This window comes from Hydra viridissima, unplaced genomic scaffold (genome assembly GCF_058129835.1).
Source record: "Hydra viridissima isolate aposymbiotic clone 2 unplaced genomic scaffold, HvirCarnegie_v1 scaffold_8, whole genome shotgun sequence".
Classification (NCBI taxonomy): Eukaryota; Metazoa; Cnidaria; class Hydrozoa; order Anthoathecata; family Hydridae; genus Hydra; species Hydra viridissima.
This window is the reverse complement of record NW_028324307.1, coordinates 16,698,101-16,722,793: the sequence shown is the minus strand read 5'-3', so window position 1 is coordinate 16,722,793 and position 24,693 is coordinate 16,698,101. Positions and strand designations below refer to the sequence as shown.

At 27.3% G+C, this 24,693-nt stretch overlaps 3 protein-coding genes across 7 annotated transcripts; all 3 read left to right on the top strand.

Annotated features, from left to right (window-relative positions):
- The first annotated feature begins 457 nt into the window (after nt 1-457).
- LOC149885369 (uncharacterized) lies at nt 458-2,789 on the top strand. Of its 4 annotated transcripts, XM_090094483.1 has the most exons (5): nt 458-772; nt 999-1,102; nt 1,439-1,623; nt 1,780-1,885; nt 2,258-2,789. In XM_090094483.1, exons 1-5 carry the CDS (start codon nt 528-530, stop codon nt 2,275-2,277), a joined length of 660 nt encoding a protein of 219 aa, XP_089950609.1. In that variant the 5' UTR covers nt 458-527; the 3' UTR covers nt 2,278-2,789. The 4 variants fall into 4 exon arrangements, with proteins under 4 accessions (XP_089950609.1, XP_089950613.1, XP_089950610.1 ...); XM_090094487.1 differs by lacking the exons at nt 1,780-1,885; nt 2,258-2,789 and adding an exon at nt 1,275-1,324 and having other exon boundaries at nt 1,439-1,573; XM_090094484.1 differs by lacking the exons at nt 1,439-1,623; nt 1,780-1,885.
- A 2,173-nt stretch (nt 2,790-4,962) lies between these two features.
- On the top strand, nt 4,963-15,068 carry LOC149885368 (protein AATF-like). Its single transcript, XM_090095875.1, has 12 exons — nt 4,963-5,828; nt 6,226-6,528; nt 7,140-7,277; nt 8,655-8,884; nt 10,563-10,685; nt 11,326-11,370; nt 11,464-11,565; nt 11,998-12,063; nt 12,155-12,219; nt 12,925-13,005; nt 14,709-14,780; nt 14,948-15,068. The coding sequence occupies exons 1-12, from the start codon at nt 5,567-5,569 to the stop codon at nt 15,000-15,002; spliced, it is 1,542 nt and encodes a 513-aa protein (XP_089952001.1). The 5' UTR covers nt 4,963-5,566; the 3' UTR covers nt 15,003-15,068.
- A 2,487-nt stretch (nt 15,069-17,555) lies between these two features.
- Nucleotides 17,556-21,079, top strand: LOC149885367 (dual specificity protein phosphatase 6-like). 2 transcript variants are annotated; one of them, XM_090096496.1, is made up of 3 exons: nt 17,556-18,016; nt 18,447-18,512; nt 20,254-21,079. In XM_090096496.1, the coding sequence occupies exons 1-3, from the start codon at nt 17,665-17,667 to the stop codon at nt 20,541-20,543; spliced, it is 708 nt and encodes a 235-aa protein (XP_089952622.1). In that variant the 5' UTR covers nt 17,556-17,664; the 3' UTR covers nt 20,544-21,079. The 2 variants fall into 2 exon arrangements, with proteins under 2 accessions (XP_089952622.1, XP_089952621.1); XM_090096495.1 differs by having other exon boundaries at nt 17,559-18,016; nt 18,447-18,872.
- The last annotated feature ends 3,614 nt before the right edge of the window (nt 21,080-24,693 follow it).

The window sequence follows — 24,693 nt, the reverse complement described above, 5'->3', positions numbered from 1 at the left end:
CATAATAAAATACGCTATTTATGTTTATGTCTAAATTTCTATTTAAAACTTTAATTTCAGACCTTAGTTACTTCGTTAAAATTCTTTCTGCTTCAGTCATGTCAGTATTAAAGTAAATATTTGGTATCTTTTCCCTGTTTCGAAAAGCTGCACTTAATTTCTTGCATGCACATTAACAAGTTCCAAAATAACGGGGGACTTTTGTGACGTATCCTTTGATCGTAATCTCGTAACTTTTTTAATTTGCACACTTTCTAAATTTTTATCTTTTAGCGATATATATACATACATATATATATATATATATATATATATATATATATATATATATATATATATATATATATATATATATATATATATATATATATATATATATATATGCTACTTAGAGCGCAATGCGCTCTATGCAGCCATATGCTACTCGGAGCGCAATACTTTGTACGCATGCGCTAAATCTTGTTGATGTTTTGAACAATTTTGATTTGATTTGCTTTCATTTTGCGATAATTTTTTTGTTCAAAATAATGTCGCTAAAAGTTCATGATACTTTCTTATCCTGGGATGAATTTTTTCGAGCAGTTGAAATACACTGTAATGAAACATTCCAACCCATGGTTAAACATGGTTGCAAGCTAACGGTAACAGCTAATACTAAGACCAAGCTCGACCAAAGACCTTATCCTGAAATGTTTAAATACGTGTACTATAATTTAATTTGCACACATGGCGGATTCAATTCAAGCAAAGGAATAGGGAAAAGAAATTCAGGGTATATTTCACTTATATAAATGCTTGCAGTCTTAACTGTAACTTACGTATATTGTAAATATATTTCAATGAACAAATACTTTACAATGTTCTTGTAAAAACAAGGTGGCCACTGGTCATAGAATTCATGGAAATGTCATTGAATTTTATTTGGTCATGGAATTATTAGAAGATTCAAGAGCATTTGAGCGTTTTTGAATAAATTTTTTCTGTTGTTGTCATTTTAGATCATCCAAAAATAACTGTCCAGCAAAAATTTATGCTGCTTTAACAAATGATAGAACAAAGATAATTGTTAAACAAATGATAGAAACACACAATCATGTTATTGGTAAAAATATTTATCTTTAAAATTTGTTTTATTGTACATGAATAATAATTTATTATTTTTTATATATTTAATTTAGTAAATCTGTCTTTAAAGTTCTGCTTTTCATTGTGTATAGTTTAATTTACAAAAAACTTTAATTTAAGGTTTTTTAAAATTTAAACTGTTTAAATAGGATGAATAAATAAAATACTACAATAATGCTGTGCAATGAAAGACAAAAAAGTATGCAGTGAAAAGCTTTTTTTTAAACCCTAAAGTTACATATTTAAACGAGTTATGAAAAAAGTAATTTTTAGTATCACATAACCTGATCAAATAAAATATTTGACTTTTCAGATCAAGATCTTTACAAGCACTATGTCCAAAATAGAAAGCTATCAAATGAAGAGAAAGCCAAAGTTAAAGAACTGAATCGTCTTGGTGTTACTACTAAAGTAATTGCTGATGAAATGAGAAAAAGTACAGGAAAATCTATAATAAATAAGGACATTTGGAACATCAAGGATAAAATTCGTCAAGATGTAAAAACAATTATTTTATTGCATAAATTGTTATTTTTATAATTAAATATTTGTATACATTTATTTACTAATTTATATATATATATATATATATATATATATATATATAATTTATATAAAATATTTTTTCAATAAAATAAATGCCTTTCATTGTAGGAAAAAAAATGCCCATTTTCGAAAAATGTTTTAAATGTTGCAGAACTGCTAGTTAAAGTAGTTGAGAAAAGAAGAGAGAGTGACCCTGGACTGGTTTCACAATATGGTATCTCAGATGATAATACCCTTCAGTATTTATTTGTTCAAACTAGTGTAATGAGATCCACATTTAGTAAGTTTCCTGAGCACATTTGTATTGACACCACCTACTGTCTCAACAACAGTGATATGCCACTGATGTCATTTTTATGTATGGATGGAAACGGATATATATATTTAAAGTTTATTTCAAATAGTCTTTTAAAAATACTTAAAAAACAAATGTGCGTTAATAAGATCGAATCCACTGCGCAAAGGCACCTTAAAACATTTAGGATACGTCCATGATTGAATTTAATAATAAATTCCAAATCAATATTACTTAACACTAAACAATAAATGCATTAAAAAAAAATCTCTCGGTATATATTTTTTAAAGGTATTTTGCGGGATGAATAAACGAAGAAAAAGAAATTCTATTGACCCCTCGTTTAGCTGAGTGCACCGATCTTGAACTGTACGCCCGACTAATGAATAATCTCTTTCTAAAGTTTTTGCTGGAGATTTACTCAGAGCATTACGAGCCATTGCTGCAACTTCAGGCTATAATTATTATTTTTGCCAATTCACTGCCTTAACGAATTAACATCTATGAACGTCAAATTTGTTTTTCTTCCACCGTTTTATATGTCATTAATATCTTTGTTGATGCACCTGAGATCGATCCTATAAACATTATTTCAGCGTAAATTTATGTTGAAATCAAAGATTTCTTAACGTTTAAATGTAAAAGTGGATTGAAGAACGAAAACATCCCTCAATAGGAGAATACTTTTGTGTTTTTTCACAAACTTTAGATATTATAGATATTTACGGGTTAATATAAAGAAAGAAGTAAACAAAATTCCACAACTCAAAATGTAAAAATCGCGTTGAACAGAGTAAATAAATTTACAAATGAATATTTTAAATGCACATCTCTCGATACTTGAGCTTCTATCAACATGTTTTTACATGTTCATCATATTCTACACCTCATTAAACCTGTGTTTTGCTTGAATCGAGTTATATTAACAATAAATAACAAAAGTATTGCTCTATTTTTAATCTCATGCAGATGCTTATTTATGTATTTGTTAAATTCATTTTTGTTTAACATTTTCAACAAAATACTTACCCTTTGTATTTTTACCCTTTTACTCTGGATGTCCCTAACTCTAGGACCGTGTTAAGGATTCCTAGGGCTTTGCCCCTATCTCCTAAAATCCAAAAGCAATAGTTGGTTTATATTAGATACTTGCAGCATAGTAAGTTCCGAAGTCATTAAAAACTAGAAAAAAAACAAAAACTAATTAATTGTACAAATAAAAACACCACTTTTAGCTTCTTTTATACAAACCATGTCAACGCTGTGTAAAAGAATCTACTGTATTAATTGAGTATAATTCAAGAATTTTTTAGACAAATTATAACGTTAGAAAGGCTACTTCAACTTTTTAAAATACACAAATTGTTATTTCATTGAATTTACTTTAATTTGATCCATTGCATATTCTTTTCAAGCCAGACATTTTATAGGACGTCTTTCCCTTTTTGTAAAGTGCGAATCATAATTTTTTTATCATCATGAAAACGTAAAGAAACTAATAGTTATTTTCCTCTTAAACTTTATTTTAACAGGTTTTAACTTGATTGTAAACTTGCTAATCACTGTTTACACTGGAATTTTTTATTGAATAATAAAATAAAATAGGAATTCTTATAAGCTGAATTTAAATTACGAGTTGTGGAATTTTGTGAGATTAATGTGAGATTAATAGTTACTCAAAAGCTGCTATAGGAAATAATATCAATAAGAAGCTTGTTTAAGATAATAAAATAAAAATGAGCTCTCTAATAAATCAGATACCAAATGTACGAGGTAAGAGGATGTCGCTTTGTTCGTTGATTTAGAAAATTAGATTTATGAACGTTTTTCCCGAGGATGGGAAAATTGATTTATATATCCCGTAAGTGGATCTATTTGGTTTCCAGCCATTGAGCTGAAAAAATGTGTCCTTCAACCAAATCACCCAAATATACAACCAAACATAAAATGCTTGACAGTTTGGAAAAAAACTGCATAAAGACATAGAGACTGTTTTTAAAGATAGTGTTTTTGTCATTAATTTTTTCATTAATTTGTCGTAATTAAATGTTATTGGGATCCAAAGTCTTGGATACCAATAATACTTAATTTAGCAGGAAATCAAGCTGTGAACGCAACTGGTGCATAAACTTTTATGATCAAAACAGCTGAACACGAACAAACAGGTGGAAGACAGTAAAAACCTTTTTATCATATATAGAAACGGAAAACTCTAAATGTGCCACAACTTAATCTGGTGTAAGTGTTCATCATCAGCGATATTCTAAAGGAATTAAACAGAATGCCAAAAATTTTTAGAAGGGTCTAGATTAATCAATAAGAGATCGTTATTGGTATAGGGATTTTTAAAGCTCAATTTACTGACGTTTGTAACAAAACTACAGATGTTATCGAAATTGACCTTGTTTTAATTCCAGAAAGACTTATTTCTATACACCAGGCACTGGATATCTATATAAAAAAAAAAAAAATCAATATCACAAGATTTGTGCTGAGTAAATAAATTGATGTTTAGAAATTTTACTTAAAGGAGCCAATTTAAAGTAACCTGAAAATACCCTTGTTGCTTCTTGGGTAGATGAGGCTTGGAATCAATCCCTAAACCTATGGTCAAATATTCAGTCATGATGCCATCAATAATGTTACAGATGGATTAGAAAAGAATGACTTCTTTGTAAATTAGGAAGATGATGCATGAAATGAGGCAGATCAGAAAATAATTACATTATGAGTCACAGATGGGTTCTCCAATCATCTTTTTGATGATTGAAGTTTTAAAAACTATAAATGTATATTAAAGCAAATATTTTAAAACTTTTATTTCAACTTAACCACTAATTTCTGATTTTTAACAAAAAAAAATGATACAAAAAACGTCAGACTTATTGAGAATATATGCAGTTAGCAACAAACAATTATATATTATATATATAATATATCATTGGCAACAAAGTTTCGGAAAATTACGGACCTTACGGAAAAGTCCTGCAAAAATCATCTTTAGCCGTGTTGAGTAAAATTATCAGGTGCCCTAATACTAAAACAAAGTTCATGTTTGTAACTAGGAGTTTGTTTGTTAACAACAATACTTCCTAGAAAAGATGCATAAACTCTAGTAAACTCGTTAAAAATGGCCATAGTATTTTTAAAAGTTTCCTGAGGACCTTTCTATTAACTTTTTTAGGAAGGAATTTAAAACTCTACGTCTGTTGTTATTAAGAAATATTAAAGTTCTTGTTAAAAAGACGATAACATTTCATGTCCATCAAAGATACTGATTACAATAAGTCTAAAAGATTTTATTTATACAGATTTATTATTGTTCTATATAATATACTTCAGTTTCTATGAATTTACTTTAATGAAATTTAATTCTAATAAAGATTTGGCTTAACAAAAATCTAATTTTTTTGTGTGAGTTTGATAATAGCCTGACATAATCTTGGTCAATAAACATGAACAAAATAGCATAGGCATAATAAAAAATATTTTTGTAAAATGTTTACTGCTTTTTATATGTTTAAATGTAAAAATGTTTTTATGAATGCATATTGAAATCTTTTTTTACAGTTCTATTAAATCTATATAACCAAATTCAATATGGCTAATTTAAAAAAAAGGTCTATTCGTGATACTCTTAAAGATTTAGAAATTCAATCTGGTTCTGCTTCTCTAGCATTTAAAGACCCTGAAGACGAAGATGATATTTTTAAGTCTGCAAAATTAGTAAATGATGTTGATCCAAACTTTGATGATGAATTATTGGAATTAAAAGTAGGTAGTTTAAGAAATAAGGCTTACAGTAGTCTTGAAGAACATGATCCAAAGTATTTTGGTAAAAAGACATCAAGAAAAGTAATTGGTATAGAATATAAAAATTAATTTATCTAATTTGCTTTATAAAAGTTTTATCAAATTTTAAAACCTAAGACCCTATATTGATTTAGAAATTATTATTAATATTATATTATTGATATAGTAAAAATATTATTATTAATATTAATAATTATTGTTAACGTTAATATCTTCTAAGTTGGGTTCTTTTAATCAGCTCTAATTCAGAATCAGATGATTAACTGCTAAAGGCATTAATCAACTGATTATGATTTAGAGCTAGAATCTAAATTTATAAAAATTTTAAGTTTTTTCTGTATCATTTTGAATTTTTTTTCATGTAATGGAATGTTATTTCTTTTGGTTTATTGAGCTGTATTAAATTTTTTTTCTTTAAAAGAAGTTTTATTTGCTTCTATCATTAGAAAATGATGAGGTTTCTTCACACTCTGAAGAAGAAAATAGGTCTTCTGAATTGGATGAAAGTTCAGAAGAAAATTCGAGTGATTTAAGTAATTCTGATCAGGAAGATGCTAGTAATCAAAGTTCTAATGATGATGATAATAATGATGATTTTAACATAGAAGTTGTCCAATCAGAAGTACCACATGAGTTACAAGTTAATAATGATGATACAACTTATGATGGAGTCAATGGTATTGAAAATTTTCGTACCACTAATGTAGAAGATGATAGGAGGAAGGGAATGGCCACAAAACTGCAAATTGGTAATTTGTTTTTTACAAATGAGTTTTTAATATATCTTGAATTTTTGTTGATATAAAGTTCACTAAAATTTTGTGTCTTTCTTCTTCTTCCTCTTCTTCTTCTTCTTCTTTTTCTTCTTCTTTTTCTTCTTCCTCTTTTTCTTCTTCTTCTTCTTCTTCTTCTTCTTCTTCTTCTTCTTCTTCTTATTATTATTATTATTATTATTATTATTATTATTATTATTATTATTATTATTATTATCATTATTATCATTATTATTATTATTATTATTATTATTATTATTATTATTATCATTATTATCATTATTATTATTATTATTATTATTATTATTATTATTATTATTATTATTATTATCATTATTATCATTATTATTATTATTATTATCATTATTATTATTATTATTATTATTATTATTATTATTATTATTATTATTATTATTATTATTATTGTTATTATTATTATCATCATTATTATCATTATTATTATTATTATTATTATTATTATTATTATTATTATTATTATTATTATTATTATTATTATTATTATTACTATTATTATTATTATTATTACCATTTTTATTATGTTTATTATTTTTATTATTATTGTTTAGATCTATTGGATAAACTGCTTGAATCAAGAATTCGTTTGCAAAAATCTTTACAAATTGTCAATCGACTTCCTCAATGTGCCAACATGAAGAGTTTTGCTTCACAAAGTAATCTTCATGCAAAAGATAATTACTTTGCAGGTTAAACTTTTTCTTTTTCTTTTAATGTTTATTACATAACTTTAGACTAATGACTTTTTTTATTTATCAAATACATTTAAATATGAATTGTAATAGCAAATAACTCAAGAGTGGTACAATTCTAAGTTCAGAGTGATGCTTTATCATATTAGATGATAAATGTTGAAATTGAACAGTCTTAACATATGCTTCTCTTTAATAAAATTATTTCCAACAACCAGATTTTCAGAGTAAAATGTTTGAAAAATGTTGAAATTTTTTTTTTCAAGAAAATTGTTAAAAGAAAAAAAAAACCTAGTTAACACTTTAAACTCATCACAATTACCATGTTGCTAAACTACTGAAGGAGTTCCCAGTCAACTTAACTTTTAGGATACTGTTTCGATGGTAGAGGATCCTACAGGCCCTGTTTTTAATTTTTTGTGCATTGCTGGATCTTACAGTAAATGATACTAGAATGTATAGCCTTTAGAATAATCTTTTGTATCCTGCAGAATTGTATTGTTAACTTGAAAATGTTCTATCCTGTAGTATAGCCTTTACTAACTGTGCATGATAACCTTAAGCATAACAACCTTCAATAAACAACAAATATGCTTAAACATTGACAGCTGTTTTAGTGTTTTTGTTCAAAAATGAAGGAATATTCACATGTTTTTCAAATTTTCATTAAGGGTTTTTATTAAAACTACAAATAAGTTAACATGCTAAATATAGTTTTCACAAAGTTACTGAATACCACACAATAATGCTGTAGTCTTTCTACTAGACAATCCTACAAGTTTTTGGTATAGGAAATATTTAAGACAATTTAGAAGAAATATAATGACTACCATGTAGAATTCTATAGTATTTTTTTAGGATTCTAAACATCTATTTCTATGCAGTTTTTTCATGGCTATTGATCAAGGAAGAAATCGAAAGGGGCATTTCTTAGAGTATTTGTAGACAATGAGTGATGTTTTTGGATTTTAATTTCACACGTTGCTTTATCCATCACTTAAACAAAAAACAAAAAAAACTATTAACTTATTGTAACATAATTGAAAGGGACACTTAACCAGTCATATTTGGGACAACCCAATCAATTACGAGTTCAACTATGTTAACAGTTAACCATTTAGCTGTGATTTTATTATCATTTTGGTCTTTTATAATTAAAATAATGCTTTTAGTTTAAAATTTATTGAAGCTCTTTTATGTTTGTGTTCTATCATTATTATTTACTTTTTATCATTATTATTTACTATTATTTATCATATTAATTACTTAACATAAAACTTAAATGACAATTAATTTTTTTAAGTATCTTTTAACTATATCCAATTACGATTTGTAATATTTTTTTGTTGAACTTATCTGTTGTTTTTTTTGTAGCAAAAGGTTCCTTAGTAGAATTACTTGGTCAGCTCTTAAAGTTTCAATCATTGTTGTTTGAAAAGAATTCTGAAACAAGCACATTATTAACATCTGATGTAAATGAAAGTAAAAAGGTGGATTTAGATGAAGAAATAACAAGCGAATCAGAATGTGAAGAAAATGAGGCTAATAAGGCAAACAAAGTAAAACCAGCATCAAATTTGCCAACTAAGAGAAAGCACGCTCAAGTAAGTTTTTTATTATTCTAATCAAGTGGTGCTGACAGCAAGTGATAGGTTTTATTCTCAGATAAATACTATTACATAATTTTTTTCAATATCTTTACATTTGATATATTTATATTGTCTTTTGTTTTAAAATTAATTTATAATTGTTTTTAAAATCATTTGTAGCATATAATAAAAGATAATATTCATTTTTTCTTTTATATATATATATATATATATATATATATATATATATGTATATATATATATATATATATATATATATATATATATATATATATATATATATATATATATATATATATTACAGATAGGAATCAAACCCTTTTTTTAAAGTTCGGGCCTGGTTCGGTCATATCTAATTTTCGAGTTCGGTTCAGTTCGGTCTTAAGCACAGCTCTGGTTTGGTTTGGTATCAACACAACTGTTTTTTTATTGGTTACAAAGCCTTATATCCACAAATCAATCCACAAATCATTTACATCCACAAATTTAATTTTTACATTCAGAAATTTATTTCCACAAATCATCCTTCAAATCACGCATACTATTGCTGTCTGAACCATTGATCTTACAGACTGACCAAAGACAAAATAGTATTGGCCATACATCATGTGACAATTGCACAGTAGCCTTGTAAAAGGGATGCAAAAATTCTATGATGTCATGGAACAACTTTTCATTAACGTTGTTCAGTTGCTCAAGTTTGTCAAACTGCTTTGAGTCAGCAAGAATTGAGTTGACATGATCTAACTGGCCTGACAATGATTGCAAAAGAAAAAATTAACTGTTCCAGCGAGTAGCAATATCCTGTTTAAGAGTGATTTAGTTTCTGGTTTTTCCCACTATGTTTAAAGTAGCCCACCATTTCCTTTGAAGTCTTGATCATTTCATGAACTAAATTAGCGCCAGGGGATTTCAAAGCTTTTTCACCAGCTAAATTCAGATTATGCCCTTCACAGATAAGTCTAACATTGTTGCAATAAGCCGACTTCATATTACTCCAATTATCAGTCGCAAATACCAAGTTGTCACTTTTTATAGCCTGAGGGAAAAGTTTTTTAAGTATTTCAGTTGTCTTTGCTTTTACAGCAATGCCAGTCTTAGACTCACTAAACTTAAACAACCCAACACACTTACTTACAAGGCAATAACTGCTGTTAATGTAATGTGCTGTAAAAGTCTGATAAGAGTATTTTAGAATGTCATCGTTCCAGTGATCAGTTGTTATTGCAATATGAGTAACCCCAGGAATTTTTTTCTTTCAGCTTTTGAACACATTTGTTGTAAAATTTTGGTAGTAGTGTTAGACAGCGTTGTTCGATCATTTCGATCATACTTCTATGCAATATCAATCATTGTTTGAGCAAAGTGACGGAACCCATCATCCTGAACACATGAGAATGGCTGAATGTCTTTTGCAATCATGTACAGGACTGCACGTTGAGCATTTTCATGCATGTGTTTAGGAACCTGTAAAGTATAAAGCAATAAACAATAGACATTAAATACATAGCAATACATAATGGCCATTTTTTGTACTACAAAAAATATTGTATTTCTAAAATATTGCTAACAACTCGTAACATATATGTATAATTTTAAGATATATATATCTATAATTTTAAAGAAAGTTAAAATGAAAATGATGTTTAAATTGTTTTTTTTTTATTTTAAGAATGTTGAAGATTTTGAAGAAGAAATAAGTAAAAGACATAAAGTAGCTTTGCCATATCATGAAGCTTTGATCAACAAATGGTATGAAAAAACAAGATTAAGTTCAGGAAAAATAAATACCAAGGTAAAAAATACTTGCAATTAAATTGAATATTATGAAATATTTGTATTTCAAGTACTCTATCCTTGTATTTTTTATATTAGCAGTTGTTTTTTTACCACATTTAACTTCTTTTTTTTTTTTTTTTTTTCTCAATTACAAACTTTAATGATTAAACTTTTTCACTTGAAGCTTCACTTAAAGGTGTTGGGTAATTAAAAATCAGTTTTTTGTGTCAACTTTAACAATCCTAAAAATTTTTATATAGTTTTTGAATTTGGAGGGTGACTATTTGTTAAACTTAAAACAGTATTTATGTAATGGTGACTATTTGTTAAACAAAAAATATTTGTAACCACATTATGTTTAAACAACATTTTTAAATCTCTTCATTTCATTGCAATAAATAAAATGAGCTTTCTTAATAAAAACAGTTTTTTTGGTTAATATAATTTTGGTTAGTATTTGACATAATTTTAGTTTTATAAAATTGCTCAACATATTGTTTAGTTTTCATTCCTTTTAATTTTAAGAATGTCATTATTATTGAAATTGGAAATCAAATATTTTAGTATATATTGATAAATATTTTGGTATATATTGATAAATATTAATTATATGAATGTATCAATAATAAAAAATACCATTTTTATTTTTATTGCAGAATTTCAGTGCATTCGACAAATCTACACTTCAACAAATCAATCAAGTATCACTTTTTCTTTTACTTGCATTTTCTGATTCTTTATTGAAAAATATTTTATAAAACTTGGAAAAAAAAAAAAATGATAATAATATTTAGGTTCTGTCAGATAAAGAAAGGTTGATTAAAAGAACCCAACTTAGAAGAACATCATATAAAATCTTAGGTGAAATTGAAAAAACTGATGATTTATCAACACTTGTGAGTTTTAAATCTTTTGCTTGTTTTTTTGTTTTGTTTTTATATCTTGATAAAAATATGAGTGCCATAAGAATATTTTTATTTTAATGATATTAATAATAATATTTTTCTACTTCAGCATGCTTAACTTATATTTATTAATGTGTTTTAAAGTGTTTGTTTATTAGAATTTTAATTAAGCAAGATTGAAAATATAGAAAGATAAATAAATCAAAGGAAGTTTGATTTTTGTTGATATATATGAATTTAATTTGATGTTTCAAACATTTAGAGGTTTGCTAAGAAAGTGAAGGGGACTACTTTACCAACTGAAAACAAATTCTTTAGTTATACATAAGCCAATTGAAAACAGGTTCTTAGTGAATATTTGTAAACGAAATGTAAAAAATAAACAACGCTAACAAAATTTATATAGTTCTTACTATTTTAAAGGTGCCAGACTCCCATTTGAAAGATTACAATGAGCAGATATTTGATGACAGTGATTTCTATCATGAGGTTATTTTTTTTTCTTTTTAAATTGATGTTTTGCATTTTCTTTGATTAAACCGAATTAAACTAATTCTTATAAAATATGAAATGATTTTAGATGTTAAAAGAGTTAATTGAGAGGAAAACTAACATTGAATCTAATGATCCTACTGCAATTGGACGGTGAGGACATTTTTACACAATTGATGAATTATTTAACAAATATTTTACCCAATCACTTTTTAAGGCTGTAACCATGGCATTTCCAAGTTTATAAAATGTAATATAGTTTTGAGAATTTTTTTAAGTATAGAAAATAATTTAAGCATAGAAAAATAACTGTTATCTAAATGATAGTTAAGTAGCCAAAGTTTTCATGCTTAAACAAATGTTGCTGGTAGATTTTCTCATGCATCTTCCTTTCTGCGGTGTTAAAATCATCTCATAAGAATATTTCCTGTAAAATGTGATAGAAAAAAATAGAAGTAAATTTTGCACATGTTTTACCAATATACTTATAAAAAAAGTTCTACAAAATCTTTAAAATGTGGTTTTGAACTCAGGATATTTAAGCTAAAGTACAACAGAAAAAGGTTTTTCAAACAGCATGAGAAGGAAGAGGTTATTTCGGTTAAAAAATAACCTTATAGAAAAATATAGATAGTTGTAATGATCAGAATTTTGCTTTGGAATTTTGTTGTTAGACTTTAAGTTTTTTTTTTATCAAAATTTAAATTGAAGTTTGCTTAAAAGTTTGAAGTAAATTGAGCTAAAGAGTTGTTTTGCTCTTTAGCATAAATTTGCAGTTACTTTTTAGTGACTTTTTTTTTTTTTCCTACTCAATTAGATTCTTAGACATTTTTATGTACATTTATTATCATGTTTTAGACAATGGCTAGAATTTCAAAAATTACGCAAAAAAGTTAAAAGAAAAATAGATACCAGAGCTAGTAAAGGCCGTAAAGTCAGGTAAGATTTTGCTTGCCATTTTAAATTTAAACTCAAAAGATTTTACTACCAATTATAACCAGCATTTTTTAAAAACAATAAACTCTTAGAAAGACTGAGAATTTACCGAAAAATTTACCAAAAAAAGAGATGATTGACAACTCAATAATTTTTCCGAAGCTGACGCTTAGAGTGCAGTAACGTTGAAATTTAAAGTCTCAGAATTATAAAGTAAAATTTAGGCACAACAAAATGAAGGCTAAATTTTGTTTATATATTCAAAAGATGACCAGCAAACAAATGATCAATTTCTATGAAGATTAGAAAAGCTTAAATTGGGTTTGCTAGTCCACATGTAAATTGGACTCTAAATTAGTAGGCAAAATTTCTCTGAAATAATGAGTCAAAGTTTGTGCTAATGGAATCAGATAGAATAAGATCATTTATTTGTCATCCAAGCCAACAATTAAATCCCAAGTATCAATTGCTGACTATGAAATGTGGTGAAGGTAATGTGATGGTATGAATTGGCCTAATTTTCAATTAGGCATATTCATATTGAATGTAATATTGATTAAATAAGGTGTCCAGATAAAACTAAAGTCATGGTGTCTCATTCAAAAAAAATTTAATAGGATGAATTTTACAGCAAAATAAACAAAAATATTTTTTTCGCCTGAAAAGTTTGGTTTCTGAATGGTTATTGCAAAACACTTGCGAAATCTTTTTTTCTTTTTTTTACTAAAAATAATGCTTTTTAACTCTTTGGGTACATTTGACGAGTAAGATTCGTCATCGATATGAATAAGTTACAGATGACGAGCCTTATTCGTCATTGGAATTTAACATATGCGTGGTGTTTATCTTAATCAATCTTGTATTCATTTAATTATTTTTCTGAATAAAATTATATTTTGGTTATGTTTATAAAATAAATGTATTCACCATGATGTTGCAGTAAAATTAAATACGTTTAAAAGTTCAAATAAATCAGGACTCGAGGGGTTAATTTATCAATTTTTGCAATGGGATAAAAGGATATCAAATAATGATAATAAATCATTAAAAACTTAGCTATATTGTATTATATTACACACACACACACACACACACACACACACACACACACACACACACACACACACACACACACACACACACACACACACACACACACACACACACACATTTTGTGAGTTTAAAAAGCTTCAGATAGTTCAGTTCACTTAAATTACTAGTAAAGCCTTTAAAAAATTTGTGTCATTTTTGTTAAAGTTTCAGTGCACCAGATAATAAATGCAGATGATTTGTTTTGATGAATATTTATATAAACTACGATACCAAATTAAAAAACAGCTTTTAAAGTACTATAAATTAGATTTTCGTTCAATTTTATGTAGTTCAAGTAAAAATGCATTTGTAAAAAAATTACTTAAAGCAAGTGTAAAATTAAACGAAAGAAGTAAAAAAATCCATTCCGAAAATAACTCAACAATAAATTTCAATTATCACATCCAGTGATATATTACCTTCTTCGTGAACGAAGAAAAAATTTATAATTTTTCATTGATAAAGAGCAGCATCGGAAGAAACATTCTCTCAGTACCATGGTAATTATGAATAAAAAATAACGTTTATGTACTTCTGGATTTCCTTAAGTAGCTAGCAATACTTATTACATTCTGAAAATTAAAGAAGTTTGTCTAGGTTTTTTTTATTATCAGATACGATATTCATCCAAAGTTGGTAAATTTTATGGCTCCTCAACAGGACGGAAAGATGTCTGATCAAGCCAGGTGTTATTTTGTAGATTATTAAGTACGATGACTAATTAATAAATATTTAAACCTATGATGGGGATATAGATTTTTATTCTGTTTCATTATTTTTTTTTTGTTAAAATTAGTGCTGGATTTTGAATTTCGAATTACTCTGGTTAATGACGCGTGTTTTTTTTTCATAGAAACGACCTTTTCTCGTCATTGTTTGGTCAAAATAGAAGTCTCGTTATCCAATAATTAGTGAATTGTCCAAATAGCAAAGAAAATGCTGTTTTTTAAACGAAATAAATTTTTATTGTTGCATTTTGGTTATTTATATATTTAAAATTTATTTCTGTTCAGCATTTTTTTTTTTTTTTTTTTTTTTTTTTTTTTAATTTATTGCTTCATTTATAATAAAAACTTACAGCGTTAGTTACCCGAAAAAAATGTAAGGCGCTAGTTACCCGAAAACAATAAGAACACTTAATTTAAAGATTATGTTCTTGTAAGCGTACTTCCTACCCAAAGTTCTCAGAAAAAATTGAAAAATGACTAACACTTAAAAAAATGAAAAGCTGAATATAATTTAATGCAGGATCAGTAGAAACTGAAAATTAACAATTATCTCTTCATTTGGAGTATAAAAAAGAAATCGTAAGAATTTGATTTTCTGCGGTTCGCTCAAAACTGCAATAAAGTTTTTACGTAAATCGCCGAGTTTCTTCTATCAGACACGTGGAATTTAAAACTATTTCAAAAAAACCTCTGTAGGCTGAAAAGTTCTTTTTCCGAAGACTAATCTGAACTAAGGCGCACTTAAAATAATTTTTATGCTATGGCTTAATGTTTATATTTGCCAAACATCACTATCGTTGATTATATTGCAGCTTTTTTATTAAAGAAACACATCGCTGTCCAGTGTGATCGAATATAGTTTAATATTTCAAAAAACGATTAGGCGTTAATTTCGATGACCTTATATAATCTTGGCACTGTTTTCAAAGTCATTGAGCATACGTGAGCGCTTTAACACGCTCACGCAAGTTTTTTGTTTACAATTTTTGCTGTATTTTTGTTTAATTAAAATTTTGTGCGATGAAATACCTTTTGCGAGGTTTCAAATGTATTTAAGTGTTTCATTGCAATCCAAAATAAAGACAATTTACACTTTTCAAACATTTATTAATTCTCTAATTCTGATACTTAGCGTGAGTATTGCAAAATCCGATAGTCATTCTTTACATTATTATGTTTCATAAGTAAAAAATTAGAATCAAATTACCCCCAAGAGTTTTAGGAATAAGGGTTACTTTTCCTAAAAAGGATCAATCCGCAGTTCACAGGGATGAATACACATGCATGTATGTGTGTGTGTGCGTGTCTATATATATATATATATATATATATATATATATATATATATATATATATATATATATATATATATATATATATATATATATATATATATTCTTAGATTCTTAGCAACCAAAATATCATCCTCAATTTAAGATACTTTTTAAAGAATAAATCCGAAACAAAACAAGATGAAGATTTTAAGTAAAAAGTATGTGGAAAAAAAAAAAAAGTTTAAAATAGGCTGTTAGCAATAAATATATACTCATGCATAGTAATTAAAATTTTTAAATGGCATGAACTATAATGTTCATGTCATTAAAAAAAATCTTATTTACAATAAATGAATCAAATTTATAGAACTACAAATGCGTGTTTGTTTAAATTTAGGAAAATTCAGTGCAGTCAAAAAATGCTGATTAGAGCAGATTAAAATATATACTTCATCTTTTTATGAATCATAAATTTTTTAATTCCTGAAAAGTTTAGGAAAACCAATAAAGTAGCCATATTGTAACCAAAAATGGAAAAATGCATTTTGTCAATCGAACGTAACTTTACGGAAGGAAATACGGAAATAATCAAAAGCAATTTTTTTGACTCACCGAAAAAATCGTTTCGGTGATGGTGCTAATTGTTTCCATACAAAAGAAAATGGAAAGCTCTTTAAAAAGCGCTATTAACTATATGTAACTAATTAGGAAGTAGCAAATGAATGGATTAAAAAAATTTCGCCTGGGAAATGGAAAAAATAAGGGATTTTCTTTACATTTAAAACTTTCAAAGTTACAAATGATGATTTCGAAATCTGGTCTTTGATTTTCAAAAAACGCTCTTGAAGTATCTTTTCAATTCTATTTTTTAACATGATTAGAAATTAAATTTCGATATTTATTGAATAACGCGAATTTCGTTAAAACAAGATCCTCGAGTTTTCTTCCTGCACATTCAAATAAAATAAAACTCCTATACAGATACTTAAAACTGATGGAGAAACTTTTATCTATTTCTGGTTATTGTCAAAAAATTTGGCTCAGTATCATTTTACATGTCAATAGGGTTTGCAGAGAACCATAATTCCATTTCGTGTTTTGTTACAGAACAGGAGAAAAATGAAAGCAACGATTGACATTGGAGAAATGAAAACGGCGACGCCGCTTTTAATTTTTGTAAATGACTTTTTTTGAATGGAAAATTAGCATTATCTTATTTTACGTATTATTTTTTCATACCTAGGTCATTGTTTGATGACAAACATTTCCGTTTATTTCTATATCCTACGTATATGACACACTGACGCCACAAATCTGCCGTAACAAATTTCACAAGGAATGTTTGTCTGAAAACGTTAACTTTGTTATCTTTATTGTTTATGGAGTAATACGATTGGCCAGAAGATAAAATTGTTCGTCTCAATAGCGTAGTGTGCGCTTAAAAACATTATGTGAATATAAAAGAAGTTAATAATGAGTGAAAATGTCGTAATGCAAATACCGAAGTGTTAGAACTTTTTATAATTTATGTAAACTTTTGTTAACAAGTTTATTAATATTTTATAGAAATGAAAGTTAAATTCGAAACATCTGGATGGCTGTTTGCTCAATATCAACAAAGACTACCTCTTCTTTTAATAGACTGCCGTCCATTTTGTGATTATTCTAAAGCACATATTGAAGGTGCAATAAATATTTCTGTACCTTCGCTTATGATTCGACGCTTAAAGAAAGGAAATGTTCCGATAAAAAATTTTATGAATTCTGAATTTGCGAAAAGCAAGTACGATGAACGAAGCCGTTACGATAAAGTGGTAATTTATGATGAGAGATCATGCATGAATGATAACTTAGAAAACACTCTACTGGAATGTCTTTTACAAAAACTTTCAGAGGATACTCATGTCGTGACGTTAAATGGTAAATAGATAACTTTGAATGCACATTTTTGATATGTCAACAAATTTTCTGATGTTTGTATATATATATATATATATATATATATATATATATATATATATATATATATATATATATATATATATATATATATATATATATATATATATATATATACATACATACATACATACATACATACATACATACATACATACATACATACATACATACATACATACATACATACATACATACATACATACATACATAAATACATACATACATACATACATACATACATACATACATACATACATACATACATACATACATACATACATACATACATACATACATACATACATGCATCCATGCATACATTTATATATGAATGTATCTATTTTTATGCTGGAATTTATGGAAGCATGTACTTGTGACTTTTTTTTAGGTGGGTTTGCAAATTTTGAGGAGTTATTTCCACATCTTTGTCAATGTGGTGAAGGTGTTGAACTTGGTAATGCTATGTTCAGTCTTTCGAACCTAAATATTGCTAATAGTATGACATTACCAGCTACCCTTGACTCGAATAATAACAGAAACAATAAAGAAATATTTAATGTTAAAGATTTACATTTTAAACCTGATTCATCAGGACCAATTCAAATAGTGCCTAGTTTATTTTTGGGTAACAAAACAGACTCTTCTTGCATTGAGTTGTTACGAAATTCAAATATTACTCACATTTTAAATGTTACACATGATTTGCCAAATGTTTTTTATGATAGCAAAGAGTTTGAATATCTTCAATTACCAATTCAAGATAATTCAAGTGGTAATGTGATGGATATGTTCCCAGTTGCATATAATTTTATAGGTAGGAGGGTGATTTTTTTCATTTTTACAGATAGTTCACTAAAATACAAAAAATAAATTTATAAAAATATTTATATATTCTTACGCTGTTTAAAAAGAATACAACCACACTTTTTACAGTTTTTATTCTTATATTTTAAGTGCAAATTACATTACAACATTAAATAGCTAGCATGCAGTAAGCTAAATAATGATTTATTTAACATAAACATTTTTTTAAATGTATATGGTTGTTATATATTTTGCACATTGGCAACAGAGACTAACAAAGCAATAAAATAACTAAAGTAATAGTTTTACAAAAAAAATTTTTTGTTTTGTTATTGTTGTTTTCTTTTTTTTCTTTTGCCAATAACCAAATAAATTTTCTTAAGTAAATGTGGGGAAAAAATTTATTTTTATTTGCAGTTTTTGACTAGTTTATCAATTGACTTTTTATCTGAAAATTTAAAAAAAATCATGTTGAGTCTTTTCATTGAAATTTTGGTAGAATAAATCTGATCTAAACAATTTCAATGATTGTTACAAATATGTGCCATAATGTTGAAAGTATTTTGTTTTGAATAACTTTGTTTAAATAGTTTGATTTCATAACACTGTCTATACACTAATGCTCACATGGAACATTTTGTTTGAATTGTAAATAAAGTTTTAAGGTTTGTTGAAAAATGAGATTAAGAATATAAAAAAGTAATCCTTCTTAACAAAAGTATTTATAATCTTTGTCCATACATAAATTGGATGTTTCTTAATCCCTCAGGAAACTTAAAAATTGCTGCTGGGTATAAACTATTTTGAACTTATAGAAAGTGGTAAACTATTGAAATTTTCAAACAAATTTGGCTTTTTTTTGATAGGTTTTAAAAATTTACACTTCAGTATTTCTTTTTTTTTTTAAATTTTCAGTGTTTTTTCTTTTAAGCATTTGTTTTTTATTTTCAATGTTCAAAAATCTGAGTATTTTTTATTCTTTGTAGTATTTGATAAATATTTTCAGCCTATAGGTTAATCTCTGCTAAGAAGAAAATTAACATAAAACTCATTAGGTCTTTTTTTTTTTAAACTTGATATGTCAGTGGTTAACAGGTTATACCTCTTTTCCCACTATAACCAAAATTTAAGGAGATCATAAAAACTTTCAAATATATGATTGTTTTTGAAATATTTATGTGAAGAAAAATTACTTTTTACAGTTCAACCACTTTCAGTGATCTGTGGTTTATGAGAGAGAAAAAGAGTTTTAACCTAAATTAATTTTTGTGGCTTATAAAGTACTACCCATTAACCATCATATAATTAAACCTACACTATAAATATGGTTTCATTGGGAGCTTTTTTAACATAATTAGTTTTATTGAAGTTTTCCTTGTTTTTTTTATCAGATAATGCTATTGATGCAGGTGGTTGTGTTTTGGTCCATTGCTTAGGAGGAGTTTCACGTTCAAGTACTATTGTTATAGCCTACCTGATGATTAAACATGGTTTTTCACTCGAGGAAGCTTATGACCATGTAAAGAGCAAGAAAAAAAACATTGCTCCTAACTTTAGTTTTATGGGACAGTTGATGGACTTGGAGCAGAACAAATGCCTGGCTACTGCATACACTGGAAATATGAGCCCTGCAGGAAGCGACATTTCCAACTCGTCTTACGATCCTGATAACAGCACTTGATATGTGATATTTTTTAAAAGAAGATTTAATAATACTAATAATCATATTTTCAAATTTAATTTCTTAAATATTCCAAACTCAATTACATATAGTTGTGAACACACTAATTCGCTTTTTACAAGATTTTAACTTTTTTTTCTCCCTTTATTACGCGTTTATTTGACGTGTTTTTAAAAACTATATACTGCATATTCGGTTTTTTGGTTTCCGATTTTTAAAAACTTTTTTTTCTCAAGAAGAACTTGTTTATTTTTGTTGTTGTTGTAACATAAAATTTAGAGCTATTTATTGATTTACCCCGAATTATGTCCGAGTAAAGTTACCATTGTTTATATTTACCTCATTGTTATGTATTAACATTTTCGGAGTTTAGCCGAAATTTTTTTTATTCGCAGTTTTATATTCCTTTCTAATATTTTTTTATATTCTTGCTAATATCTTTTTGTTGTCATTGCATTTTATTTGAAAGCGATGTGTAAATATAGCAGGCCTGTTATTTTTTACAACGGTTGTCGTTGAAAGAATGAAATTCCATACGCCCGATTGCTTTTCTTTGTTTTACTTCGGATGTGTGATTTAATTCTCTTATTCCGGATATGCGATTTATTTCTCTTATTCCGGATTTTTATTCAACTTTTGACAAATTCTATTTATTGCGCTTTACGGCCAGATCATTTTTAATCGCCGTAAGATTCAACAAAACCATTTTTAACAAAATAACTTATTTTTAGAAAACTCTGTTCTGGAGTGTATCTTACAGATTGAAGATAGACCGTACTCGTAAATCATTTATGTACAATTTACATTTTAAGTTATGAGAATTCTGCTGTGATTTATGTTATTTTTACGATCACCCAAACATAGCTCGTGTTCTCTTGTTCCGAGTTATTTCGTAAAGTTATAATTGTTTTATCGCTATTGTTTTGAAATATCTACAAATTTTTGCGTTAGATAACCGCGTTTTTACGGAAGAACTTACTAATTTTAATGGATGGAAACAAAATATTCTTTATATTGGGAAGTCTCGTAAGAGGCTATTTTAATCAGGAAAAAATTTTTTTGGAGTTGTTGTGACGTTGGAATTGCATTTAATTTTAGCGCGAAAAAGATTGGAATGCGCCATCACAGTTAATAAAAACTCCAACGTACAGCTTCCGGAATTAGCGGAGATCATAATGAAAGCGAATTCGCTAACAATAAGCTGATTTAGATTTATAGGAAGAGTTTTTGAAGAGAGTAGAAAACGAGGTTATAACTGTTTTGAAAAAATTAGCATACTTATAATTAAGTAACTTAGTATTTTAAGTAAAATCTGAGAGAAAAAGCAACAGCTGTAAATGTAATATTGATAAAATAAAATCTTGCCGCGTTAAATAAAGACGAAACGAAATTAGTTTCTTCAGGTCGTTATTGTTATTGGCATAAATTTAGTTGGAAAAACCTTTTGTCACTGTTCTATTAATTTCACCGAACCCAATATAGTTATTTAAAAATAATTCTCATCTAAGACACTAATAATAGAGATTTTGTACAACTTTTTTCGCAATGTAAATATTTTTTTGTTAAAGATTCAACTTAATTTGACGTTTCAGGTTGGAGGGGTCGAAAATAGTGACCAATAGTATCGGAGCTATATTTAGACTAGAAAGATTTAACATTAAAAAATAATCCCAAGAACAAGTCCTTTTTAAATTCAGATTTGTCAAATGCTACGTGATTTGCGGCTCTGAATAATTTTCCTTAGGACAAACCTAAATAGCTGAGGTTCGTTATACTCAATATCTGAAAAAAAAAAAAAAATTTCAACGTATAATTATAACTTAACAACTTCATGGTATCCAAGCAACGAAGGGCTTCCTTAAATAATGACAGTTAATAAAAAATTTGCTGCTTTCTTATTTTATCATTCTTAGATGTATCTTATCTTTTATATTTAAAAAAAAAAAGAAAATTATTAAAAATTCAAGTAAACGGTATTATTCGAAAAGAATACGATTAGTAAACTAAAATTCAGTAAAAAAGAGGGAATTAATTGTTAAGTAAAAAAACTCAAGGCTATCTAACATAATGCATTTTTTAGATTCAGCCTAAATTTAACCAAGAAAACCTTAACAGACCAAAATAATTAATTTTCCGGAACTATTTGAATTTCTGGTTGACTATTTTTAGATACTATATTTAAAATGTGACTCAATATCACTTGTTTTTTAACTGAAGTATGACATAATACTGACTTTTTTACAACTGTATTTTTAACTGCCTAAATATAACTGTAGAAGTCGATCGAATATTTAGACTTCGTTAAACTCCGGTCGTCAAATTTACTATTCGTTATACGTTCAAAAAATTTCGGAATTGACCCTTTGCTAAACAAATGTTTTATTGATATATTGACCAAATATTATAATTAACGTTAGTATTAAATTTTATTTATTAAATTTCATAAACCATAGCCCAATAACCTTCAGTGTTTGATTTGGTGCAAATTTTTTGATTGAAGACGAATATTCGTTTAACTTTGGTGACTGAAGTTTTATAAATAATACTGCGCTAACAAATCCGAAGAAAACATAACGTAACAAATCCGAAGAAAACATAACGTAACAAATCCGAAGAAAACATAACGTAACAAATCCGAAGAAAACATAACGTAACAAATCCGAAGAAAAATATTCGTTCAACTCGGTAGCTTGGTTAAGCTTCGGTCCCGAATCTTAACGAAGTTACCGTTCGCTATTTAGTTTTTAAAAATACTATTCGTTGGTGCTTACGTGTGCGCGCGCGCGTGTGTGTATGTGTACTGAAGTCCTTGAATCCTCGTGTTAACTTGTAAATCAAATTGTAAACTGTTTGTTAATATGGTTGCTGTTATCGAAGCCTGCTGACAGTTAGGTGTCAGTAAAGTTAGCAGTTTGGTTTAATACTAAAAAGAATTCTTTATTTGCGGTTGATGCTAAGACTTCAAAACCATATACAAAAAGAGAAACCGAGTAGTGGCTGATAAGTTAAATGTGATATGCTGTCATCTCAACCAAACTACTATCAAAGAAGAAAGTTACGGCACTGTTTTTTATATTAAAAAAGATCGATTTTTATATTAAAATTTTTATATTAAAAGCTTTAAATTAAATTTTTTTATTGTTTATATTTTACTATAATTTTAAATATATTATTATTTATACTTTTATTATTTATATTAATTTATTATTCATGTTAAAAGATTTTTATATTAAAAAAGGATTTGTTTTTGTTCCAAGCTCCGGTCGAACTGTAGCGAGCCAAGTAGATACCAAAGGGTTATGTATTCATTATAAACGTGGATGTTTTGAGGTCAGTTCAAGTTGACAAAGAAAGAAGAAGAGGGCATAGTAGAAATTTGCCTTCTCACAGTTACTTTATACACCAAGGCATAGTTTAGAGCACTACCACCCCGTATTTAGAGCCCCGTATTGAGCTTATTAGGAATTTTGACAAATTCAATGAGCGGAGTTTAGCAGCCTCCACTTTTGTAATAAGGAAAAGACGCTTAAGTATTTGTCCTAGGATATAATTATATTAGCATTCTTCGATGATAGTGTCACTGGATACAGAACATTTACTAAAGTTAATAAATGTTGATTTGGCAGTAGTGAGCTTCAAGAACCTGCAAGATTCTGTCACTGAAAGCAGCTATAGATTCCTTACCATCTCAATAATATCAACATTTTTTCTTGACAAAGATGTTGGGTTCTGCCCAGCAGACGAAGATTACCAATCTGTCAAGGCCACAGTCAGAAAGTGAGACTATTAAATAACATAGCAGAAGAGGGAGTAACCTTGAAGGACGAGTGCCACAAACCGTACAGAAACAACGAAGAAGAAATTAATTCTTTCTATCAGTTGTGAAGGAGTACCGTTAGCGATGTCCCAATCGAGTTAAGTAGACCAAGTAGGAATAATGACTTTATTGTTGTCTTGACAACATATGGAATAACAGAACAGAAAGGTTTTTTATTTAATATTCAGTACAACATAAATGTTAGTTGATCAATTGATCTTCATTTGATTCATATAAAATGATAAACAGTCGAAATTTTTAATTTAACACTCAAACGAGCCATAAGTTGATATAAATAAATTCATTGGTAGGGGCACCTAAAATGTATTTCAT

Excerpts from the sequence above, each read along its gene's own strand:
- LOC149885369 (XM_090094483.1), top strand. The coding sequence starts at position 528 with ATGTCGCTAAAAGTTCATGATACTTTCTTATCCTGGGATGAATTTTTT. Across the intron at positions 1,624-1,779 it reads AGGATAAAATTCGTCAAGAT|GAAAAAAAATGCCCATTTTC; the intron begins GTAAAAACAATT and ends CTTTCATTGTAG. Across the intron at positions 1,886-2,257 it reads TGGACTGGTTTCACAATATG|GTATTTTGCGGGATGAATAA; the intron begins GTATCTCAGATG and ends TATTTTTTAAAG.
- LOC149885368 (XM_090095875.1), top strand. The coding sequence starts at position 5,567 with ATGGCTAATTTAAAAAAAAGGTCTATTCGTGATACTCTTAAAGATTTA. Across the intron at positions 11,566-11,997 it reads CTGATGATTTATCAACACTT|GTGCCAGACTCCCATTTGAA; the intron begins GTGAGTTTTAAA and ends ACTATTTTAAAG. Across the intron at positions 14,781-14,947 it reads AAGATGTCTGATCAAGCCAG|AAACGACCTTTTCTCGTCAT; the intron begins GTGTTATTTTGT and ends TTTTTTTCATAG.
- LOC149885367 (XM_090096495.1), top strand. The coding sequence starts at position 17,665 with ATGAAAGTTAAATTCGAAACATCTGGATGGCTGTTTGCTCAATATCAA. Across the intron at positions 18,017-18,446 it reads TCATGTCGTGACGTTAAATG|GTGGGTTTGCAAATTTTGAG; the intron begins GTAAATAGATAA and ends ACTTTTTTTTAG. Across the intron at positions 18,873-20,253 it reads AGTTGCATATAATTTTATAG|ATAATGCTATTGATGCAGGT; the intron begins GTAGGAGGGTGA and ends TTTTTTTATCAG.